General features: G+C 44.3%; 1 protein-coding gene across 3 annotated transcripts in view; it reads right to left on the bottom strand.

The window, feature by feature from the left end:
* Nucleotides 1-8,848: 8,848 nt before the first annotated feature.
* The window catches only part of KLHL2 (kelch like family member 2), a 126,002-nt gene continuing 124,232 nt past the window's right edge, over nucleotides 8,849-10,618 (bottom strand). For 2 of the 3 annotated variants that reach the window (XM_034771925.1, XM_034771927.1), the window contains exon 15: nucleotides 8,850-10,156. In XM_034771925.1, coding sequence (XP_034627816.1) covers nucleotides 10,128-10,156 — 29 coding nt within the window. In that variant the 3' untranslated portion in view covers nucleotides 8,850-10,127. Of the gene's footprint in view, nucleotides 10,157-10,618 lie in introns of all 3 variants that reach the window. The other variant, XM_034771926.1, reaches the window with a different exon arrangement.

Here is a 10,618-nt window from a genome sequence, read left to right as displayed (position 1 = left end):
CTAGCGGGGTGCAGGAGAAGCAGCCGCTTCCCCTGCCTTTCCAAAAGCGGCTGGAGGAGCGAGAGCGGGTGCAGGCTGGCAGCCCACAGCGCGGCCAGCAACCATGGTGGGGGGCGGCCGGAGGAGCGGGGGGGGCGCAGCATGGCAGTCGCGGCCGGGGGGGGGGGGGGGGGGGGCGGCGGTGCGGCCAGAGGAGGAGCCAAGGTGGGGTGCCTTTTTTATGTTTGCTCCCCCTCCTCTTGGAAGCTGGCTAAGCCACTGGGTAGGGGGTAATAGGAGCCTATATAAGAAAAAGACCCCAAAATCGGGACTGTCCCTATAAAATCAGGACATCTGGTCACCCTACAGGAGACACTTGTGGGAGGCACGGGGGCGGGGCAGGTGGGAAATCACCTGGGTTATAAATATCTCTGTGCCAACTGCTTTTTTTTTTCTCTCCACCACTTCTCCCCTCCCCCCCTCCGCTTTGTGTGCCCAAGGCAAGTGCCTCACTCGCCCTTGTTACGGCACTGCTTGCTGCCCAGGGCTGAAGCTCTCAGGCTTTGTCCGCAGCAAGTCTAAGCCAGCCCTGGTGACCCCATCAAGCAGGGTCCCGACCCACAGTTTGAGAACCGTTGTTATAGGCTGTCCATAGAATATCAGGGTTGGAAGGGACCTCAGGTCAGAGCCATTGTATAAAATATCATTTGGACTATGGGTTTAATAAAGTAATTTCTGCTTAAAATTAGTGTCTGGCCTCCCCTATTAATATTATAGCCATCACCTGGCCCTATTAATATTTCTTTCAAATAATTCCAACAGGTTCAGTCCCCCATGGAGCAATCATCGTGTGGTTCTACTCACTGCTATCCAGGCAAACACCTGGGTCCACTAGCTGAAGGGGGAGAGCTGTCCCTGCCTTTTACTAGGGCAACTGAGGCCACACAGGAGGGGATTTAGACTGATAGTTTGATATAGGCTTGGCCTGTTTCACACTTCTGCCAAGGGAGTTAACACTGTTTACAGAGTGTGACCACTTAGATTTTCTGCCTTGGTGGTTACTTCTCATGTTTTAAATCATACTCCTTTGAGAGTCAAGACATACTTACCTGTAAAACTGGTTAGCTGCCTCTGCTGATTACATTTCAAATTGTCACCATCTAGGAAGTAGTATTAGGTGTTATTTACCATGGCATCTATTTACCAGTTACAAAACTACAAATAAGCACAATATTTAAAATGAGCTTCCCTCTTCCAATGCTGGGGATTGGCAACTAACACCTAAACCAATGTGACTATGTACAGGGTCTAAGGTAAATAATTACAGAGAAAATATCAAGATGCAGCAACAGTGTCTCCTGTGGCACCTTTAAGACTAACAGATGTATTGGAGCATAAATTAGTCTTAATGGTGCCACAGTACTCTCTGTTGCTTTTTACAGATCCAGACTAACATGGCTACCCCTCTGCTACTATCAAGATGCAGACACTGAATAGCTCGCATACAGCCACAGCTGGTGAGACAGAACTGAGTGGTGATTGGGCCACTCTGACCTCATGCCCTCAATCTGAGGCATGAGGACACTGAGGGTGCATGCCAGGCCCCAAATGACATTGCTACCTAAATGTCTCTGTTCAAGCATATGAGGTGCAGGTGTGCCAAGAGTGAAATATGAAAAAAGAGAGACACACACAAGCACTTGAAAAACTATGTTCCCTGAGTTGAATAATGCAGTTGAAATTAGAAAGGTCACATCCATTAGTTCTCTAAATCAACCTCTCAGAGCATTGAGACACAGTAGTGACCAAAATATTTATTATGAGCTGACTGGCAGACTGGTCAACAGAAGAGAAGACTCAGAAAAACAAAGGTGGGGCGGGGGAGGAGAGGTTTGATGAGCATCAAAGCAGCAACAACTGATGCAAAAGTTGGATGCACTGCCTGTTGGAAGACTACTTGTTGACTGAAGTCAAGAAGGAACTACCTGGAAGATTCTACCTGAGATAGTGGCAGTTGGTAGCACATGCTGAGTGGAAAGGTAGGCCTTACATCAGGGGTGGGCAAACTTTTTGGCCCGAGGGCCACATCGGGGTTGTGCAACTGTATGGAGGATCAGGTAGGGAAGGCTGTGCCTCCCCAAACAGCCTGGCTCCTGCCCCCTCCCACTTCCCATCCCCTGATTGCTCTCCTCAGAACTCCCAACCTATCCAACCCCCCCCCCCTGCTCCTTGTCCCCTAACTGCCCCCTCCCGGGACCCCCCACGCCTAACTGCCCCCCAGGATCCCACCCCCTTATCCAACCCTCCCTGTCCCGACTGCCCTCCTGACCCCTAGACACATCCCCGCCACCTGACAGGCCTAATTAGTTATAGAATCATAGAGGGTTGGAAGGGACCTCAGGAGGTCATCTAGTCCAACCCCCTGCTCAAAGCAGGACCAATCCCCAACTAAATCCTCCCAGCCAGGGCTTTGTCAAGCCTGACCTTAAAAACCTCTAAGGAAGGAGATTCCACCACCTCCCTAGGTAACCCATTCCAGTGCTTCACCACCCTCCTACTGAAAAAGGTTTTCCTAATATCCAGCCTAAACCTCCCCCACTGCAACTTGAGACCATTACTCCTTGTTCTGTCATCTAGTACCACTGAGAACAGTCTAGATCCATCCGTTTTGGAACCCCCTTCCAGGTAGTTGAAAGCAGCTATTAAATCCCACCCTCATTCTTCTCTTCTGCAAACTAAACAATCCCAGTTCCCTCATAAGTCATGTGCTCCAGCTCCCTAATCATTGTTGTTGCCATCCGCTGGACTCTTTCCAATTTTTCCACATCCTCCTTGTAGTGTGGGGCCCAAAACTGGACACAGTACTCCAGATGAAGCCTCACCGATGTCGAATAGAGGGGAATGATCACATACCTCGAGCTGCTAGCTCCTACTTATACAGCCCAAAATGCCATTAGCCTTCTTGGCAACAAGGGCACATTGTCGACTCATATCCAGCTTCTCGTCCACTGTAACCCCTAGGTCCTTTTCTGCAGAACTGCTATCTAGGCATTCGGTCCCTAGTCTGTAGCAGTGCATGGGATTCTTCCGTCCTAAGTGCAGGACTCTGCACTTGTCCTTGTTGAACCTCATCAGATTTCTTTTGGCCCAATCTTCTAATTTGTCTAGGTCCCTTTGCATCCTATCCCTACCCTCCAGCGTATGTACCACTCCTCCCAGTTTAGTGTCATCTGCAAACTTGCTGAGGGTGCAGTCCACGCCATCCTCCAGATCATTAATAAAGATATTGAACAAAACTGGCACCAGGACCGACCCCTGGGGCACTCCGCTTGACACTGGTTGCCAACCAGACATGGAGCCATTAATCACTACCCCTTGAGCCCGACGATCTAGCCAGCTTTCTATCCACCTTATAGTCCATTCGTCCAGCCCATACTACTTTAACTTGCTGGCAAGAATACTGTGGGAGACCATATTAAAAGCTTTGCTAAAGTCAAGGAACAACACATCCACTGCTTTCCCCTCATCCACAGAGCCAGTTATCTCATCATAGAAGGCAATTAGGTTAGTCAGGCACGACTTGCCCTTGGTGAATCCATGCTGACTGTTCCTGATCACTTTCCTCTCCTCTAAGTGCTTCAGAATTGATTCCTTGAGGACCTGCTCCATGATTTTTCCAGGGACTGAGGTGAGGCTGACTGGCCTGTAGTTCCCCGGATCCTCCTCCTTCCCTTTTTTAAAGATGGCATTACATTAGCCTTTTCCCAGTCATCCGGGACCTCCCCGGATCATCATGAGTTTTCAAAGATAATGGCCAATGGCTCTGCAATCATATCCGCCAACTCCTTTAGCACCCTCTGATGCAGTGCATCCGGCCCCAGGAACTTGTTGCTGACCTTGTTCGTAAAGACAGAGGCAACAAAAGCATTGAGTACATTAGCTTTTTCCACATCCTCTGTCACTAGGTTGCCTCCCTCATTCAGTAAGGGGCCCACACTTCCCTTGACTTTCTTCTTGTTGCTAACATACCTGAAGAAACTCTTCTTGTTACTCTTAACATCCCTGGCTAGCTACAACTCCAAGTGTGATTTGGGCTTCCAGATTTCACTCCTGCATGCCTGAGCAATATTTTTATACTCCTCCCTGGTCATTTGTCCAGTCTTCCACTTCTAGTAAGCTTCTTTTTTGTGTTTAAACTCAGCAAGGATTTCACTGTTAAGCCAAGCTGGTGGCCTGCCATATTTACTATTCTTTCTACACATCGGGATGGTTTGTTTCTGCAACCTCAGTAAGGAATCTTTAAAATACAGCCAGCTCTCCTGGACTCCTTTCCCCTCATGTTATTCTCCCAGGGGATCCTGCCCATCAATTCCCTGATGGAGTTAAAGTCTGCTTTTCTGAAGTCCAGGTCCATATTCTTCTGTGTGGCGATGAAAAAGGAAGGAGACAGAGCGCCAGGCCGTGGTAGCCGGAAAAAAGCCTCCCAGGGACTTTTCTCTGGGGTTTTTATTATCTTACTTTTCTATTTACAACACTTATAAGTGGTTGAATTTCTGCGCATAGGAGGAGCATACAATACTCATCAACATGACTTAACAAGGTCATATCTTGTGCACGTGAAAGCGAGCAGCGAGGGTGATGATTAGGTCAGTCAACAAGTTTCTTAATCACAGGCGTGGGGGTGTAGGCTGCTCCGGCCTTGCAGCCACGGGCGCAGTGTGCCGCAGCCGTGAACTAGCAATTCAGGAGCTGTGTGTTCCTACACTTCTGCTCTCCTTTCTTCCTTGTGTCAGGATCCTGAACTCAACCATCTCATGGTCACTGCCTCCCAGGTTCCCATCCACTTTTGCTTCCCCTACTAATTCTTCACCGTTTGTAAGCAGCAGGTCAAGAAGAGCTCTGCCCCAGTTGGTTCTGTGCCGGATTGGATCACAGAAACCTCCTTGGGAGCTGCCACCTGATGTGCAAAAGACTACCTCTGCTCCTGTTTTCCCTGCCAGCTCAGGACTCCAGCACCCTGTCTTGCTGAGCCAGACCCTCCCGTCTGCTGCAGCTCAGACCCAGGGTCTGAATCACTTGTCCCAAAGCTGCAAGTTTACCTGAAAACTGCTCACAGAAATGTGCTTGTCTCTAGCACTCAGATGCCCAACTCCCAATGGGGTCTAAACCCAAATAAATCCGTTTTACCCTGCATAAAGCTTATGCAGGGCAAACCCAGAAATTGTTCGCCCTCTATAACACTGATGGAGAGATATGCACAGTTGTTTGCTCCCCCAGGTATTAATACATACTCTGAGTAAATTACTAAATAAAAAGTGATCTTATTAAATACAGAAAATAGGATTTAAGTGGTTCCAAGTAGTAACAGACAGAACAAAGTAAGTCACCAGGCAAAATAAAATAAAATGCGCAAATCTATGTCTAATCAAACTAAATACAGATAAGTTCCTCACCGGTTCCAGAATGCTCCCTTTTACAGGCTAATCTCCTTTTAGCCTGGGTCCAGCAATCACTCACACCCCCTGTAGTTACTGTCGTTTGTTCTAGTTCCCTTCAAGTATCCTGGGGGGGTGGAGAGGCTCCTTCCTTAGCCAGCTCAAGACAAAATGGAGGGGTCTCCCACGGGTTTAAATAGACTCTCTCTTGTGGGTGGAGACCCCCCTTCTCCCTCCTATGCAAAGTCCAGCTCCAAGATGGAGTTCTGGAGTCACCTGGGCAAGTCACATGCCCCTGCATGACTCAGTCTTTACAGGCCGAAGCCATTGTCCACATGGTATCTTGCATGTCTCTAGGAAGACTTCTTATGTGGATTGGAGCATTCCAAGATGCATTGTTCCCAAAGTGTTTCCTGATCAGGTACTTAACCTGGCGAATTCCTCCCTAAATAAGCTGACCAAATGCCTCACAAAGCTTACATAGGCCTTGGCTACACTCGCGGATTCACAGCGCTCCCGCGGCAGCGCTGTGAAGCGAAAGTGTAGTCGCAGCGCTGCAAGTACTCCACCTCTCCGAGGGGAATAGCTTGCAGCGCTGCAAGCGAGCATGCAGCGCTGCAGGCGCTGATTACAGTGGCGCTTTACAGCGCTGCACTCGCTGCGCTCAAGGGGGGTGTTTTTTCACACCCCTGAGCGCAGCAAGTGCAGCGCTGTGAATTGCCAGTGTAGCCAAGGCTTTAGAAACCAAGCAAGCATACAGCCCATATTCTTAACCTCAAGTAGAAAATGACACATGTACAAATAGGATGAATAGATATAGTAGACCATAACCTTTACGGAGATATGTTGCATGGTACAGGCAGCACAAAACATATTCCAGTTATATCATACATACATTTATAAACACCCCCCCATGAAGCCTTATGGGGTACGCTGTCACAGGTTCCTCCAGCACTTGCACCAGGAAACTGCAAAAACTTTCCAAGTTTCCAAAAAATTCCTGGATTGTCTGTGCACCGCTGTATTGCTGTCCCAGCAGATATCGGTGATTGAAGTCTTCCATGAGAACCAGGGCCTGTGATCTAGTAACTTCTGTTAGTTGCCAGAAGAAAGCCTATATTGCAGATATACTGATCTCATAGAACTGGAAGGGACCCTGGAAGGTCATGGAGTCCAGCCTCCTGCTTTCACTAGCAGGACCAAGTACAGATTTTTTTGCCCCAGATCCTTAAGTGGCCCCCTCAAGGATTGAACTCACAACCCTGGGTTTAGCAGGCCAGTGCTCAAACCACTGAGCTATCCCTCCCCCCATAGCCTTGTCCGCCTCATCCCCCTGGTCTGATGGTCTATAGCAGACTCTCACCACGACATCACCTTTGTTACTCACACTTCTAAACTTAATCCAGAGACTCAGGTTTTTCTGAAGTTTCATACCAGAGCTCTGAGCAGTCATACTGCTCTCTTACATACAATGCAACTCTCCCACCTTTTCTGCCCTGCCTGTCCTTCCTGAACAGTTTATATCAGGGGTAGGCAACCTATGGCACACGTGCCGAAGGCGGCACACAAGCTGATTTTCAGTGGCACTCACACTGCCCAGGTCCTGGCCACCGGTCTGGGGGGCTCTGCATTTTAATTTAATTTTAAATGAAGCTTCTTAAACATTTTAAAAACCTTATTTACTTTACAATCAACAATAGTTTAGTTATATATTATAGACTTACAGAAAGAGACCTTTTAAAAATGTTAAAATGTATTACTGGCACACAAAACCTTATATTAGAGTGAATAAATGAAGACTCGGCACACCACTTCTGAAAGGTTGTCGACCCCTGGTTTATATCCATCCATGACAGTACTCTAGTCATGTGAGTTATCCCACCAAGTCTCTGTTATTCCAATCACATCATAGTTCCAACTCTGGTGGTGGTTTTGTGACATGGATACTTGTTCACTAGGAACTGGACAGAAACCACTTACTAAGGGCTTGTTTACATGAACATTCAGTTCACAGCACGCTGGTGTGTGACTCTAACCCACACTAGACTGCCTTGGACTCTGCTGATGCGTATTAACAGTTCATTGGTTCACTTTGGTCCTCTTTGAAATGGGACTAGATCAATGCGTGTTACCCAACTTTAATACATGTCTGCAAAGACCACACAAACAGTCCATAGCAGGCTAGCGTGGGGTAGATTTGCACCCTAGCTTGCCGCAACTAATTGTGAAGACAAGCCCTTAGAGCTATCAAACAACCAGCCATCAGATGGTGGTAATTTTCAGCTACTTATCTGGGGTGGATTTGAATTGATAACCTAGAAATGAAAGGTGCTATATTCCAGTACCTATTTCTTGAGACTGTGTAATGTTATCACATTAAACTATGACCATGTAGCTCATTGTTGCTAGCATTGTTATATAATTACAACAAATCGTGTATAAATAATATCAAGTAAGGTGTCTATGGAAAGGTTATGATTTGCTGAATATGATTATGCTATTAGTATGCAAATCTCATTTTTGTATTTGAAGTTATGAATATTGGCTCTATACCTGGATTTCAAATGTTTGCTCCTGGGGTAACGCCCACAAGATATTTAGCCTGCACATCTTGAAGGGACTGTTCAAATTAAGTGGCTCATCAAGGAACACTTAACTCACAATGGATCATGGGAAATGCCTATCTACACTTAATGGACTTCCTGCTATGACTAAGCAAAATCATGCATGGGCATGTGACATGTCCCTGGGACCCCAAACACCATTTTTTACCTGTAATTTTCCACATTGAGAATAATGGGGATTCCCTTCACTTGAGAAAAGCTATAAAAGGTGCTGGAAACATCTCCATTTTGCCTATTTCTTGCTCAAACCTCTGGACTATGGATTTATGCTAATTGGAGCATTCTAACCAAGGGACTAAGGACCTTCCAATCATTTGGAAGCAACCAGAGACTTGACTTAAGCCAACAGTTTATTCCATCACTGCTACGAGCCTGAACCAAGAATTTTGCATTTATTGTATGTATTTGATTCCTTTAACCAATTTTAACTCTCACCTTTTTCTTTCTTTCTTTTTATAAACAAACCTTTAGATTTTTAGATACTAAAGGATTGGCAACAGCGTGATTAATTGGTAAGATCCGAGTTGTATATTAACCTGGATATGTGGCTGGTCCTTTGGGATCAGAAGAACTTTTTGTTTGATAAAAAATTGGTTTTAAATAACCACTCATCTTTAACTCTTGTGTCTGAGTGTTGAATCCAGGACTGGAATGCCTAAGGAAACTGCTTTTCTGACTTCTTGTTAGCTAGAGTGGTGAAACAGAAGTTTACTTTTGTGGCTGGTTTGGTATATCTTATGGGAGAATAACCACGAGTTTTGGAGTTTGTCTGCCCTATTTCTCAACAGTTTGTCCTGAATTTGGTATTCCTAGTTGTAATCCACAAAGGCACAGTTACAGCCTGGCAGTCCCCTCTTCAAATCACTTACATTTTATTCTTGTATTTAGGTTCACACACGTTTTTCCAAACAACTTTTGACTGTTTGTTGATCTCTGAAAGGTATTTGTTGTGAAGCTTCTGTTTCTCAAAACAAGTTTTAACCAACTCATTAACATTATGAAACAAAAATACAAACTTTTATTAATTAAAGAAAATAGCTCAAAGATTACAATAGTTTTGGTCATATTTAAAAGGTCATCCATGAATAAAAAGGATAGTTGCTGTACAAACATGGGCACATACAGTAAGTTTTCATATTTGTTAACAGCAGCTAAGTACACACAGATAGTTCTTAATACCATGCAAGCTCAGTTGAGTTCCATACATTCATTATAAACTTGCAGTTATGTTCATGCCAAATAATCACCTTTTGATAAAAAGGTAATAAAGGAATTCACCTAAACATGACCAAGATTAAACAAAGAAAAATCATACATAAATACAGGCAACTAGACTTTTTAATAAAAGATTTTGGCATTATACCATTCAAAAAATGCTGTGTCTTCTCCATTTTCTTTAACTGGCATTTAGTAGTGTTAAGCATTGTTATAAAAAAAAAAATACAACTCTGTTTTACAACATAGTACTGGCATAATTCAAAGTACTTTGCCAATTATAAATAATATAATCAAGTTCTGAAGAGTATTACTGGAAAGCAACCTATACTCTCTCACACACACACACACATATATATGCACACTATATTCATGTAATGAAAACTGTTATAAAAACAAACATGTTTACTCCCATGCCAGCTTGTACTACTGAGGTGGGATTCAATACCCATCCTGAAGACTTACAGTTCATGGATCTAGTCTTTGGGAAAAAATAAGACAAAAATTTACTTTCACCAGAATACACATCACTTTATCATTCTTCACTGAATAATCCATTTGTCAGTCATAACTGACATGAATTGGTCCTTTTGAAAGTGATTTTTTTGTTTGAAGGCCTTGCAAATAAAAACTGTGGTCCACCAGCATTTATAAAAATTCAGTCAGCTGCTGCTCATTGCAGAATAATCCTACACGTTGCTTCTACCTAGAGTAATCTTCATTATCTGTCATACGTAATTGCAGACCGTCACATCTTTCACTGTGACTTAATGTGCAGCTACAAGTAGAGAAGTGCCTTGATTCTCAGTCACTTCAAAAACACTTGTTGAAGCCGGCCCTTAGTACATAATTAAGTTGAAAATCTTTTTGCTGTTCATAATGGTTTGTCAATAACTGTAACACCTATAGAATAAGAGAATCACAAGATTAAAGTGTAAGTGTAAGTTATTTGACCACGTCTTTTCAAAAAAGACAACTTCCAAAAGTATTACAAGATTTATACAATGATTTACAGCTATCAAAAATATATATCTAAATGTGCTTTAATTTAAGGCAAATGTCCAAAAATGTTCAAACTATGTTCAACACAAAGTTGTGAAAGTTTCCAAGGTCTAATAACCTTTCACCATCAACTCAGTTTGATTATCAGTAGCATAACATCTCTATCATGCACTTGTTTATATTACACACTTTGTTTTCCCAAAAATGTAAGCCAAGATCCTTAAAGGGGTCTGATTTTCAGTGGGTTGATGGCCAGCACATCTAATAATCAGGCTTTAAAGAGTGTCAGAGACTGGCTCCTTTAAAGAGTGGCCTGCTCCCCCAAAGTCAGACCCTAAAGTAAGTTTCTAGCTGCTTTAATGT

This window comes from Trachemys scripta, chromosome 5, assembly GCF_013100865.1.
Source record: "Trachemys scripta elegans isolate TJP31775 chromosome 5, CAS_Tse_1.0, whole genome shotgun sequence".
Lineage (NCBI taxonomy): Eukaryota > Metazoa > Chordata > Testudines > Emydidae > Trachemys > Trachemys scripta.
The sequence above is the reverse complement of the archived record's forward strand: the minus strand, read 5'-3'. Positions and strand labels throughout refer to the sequence as shown.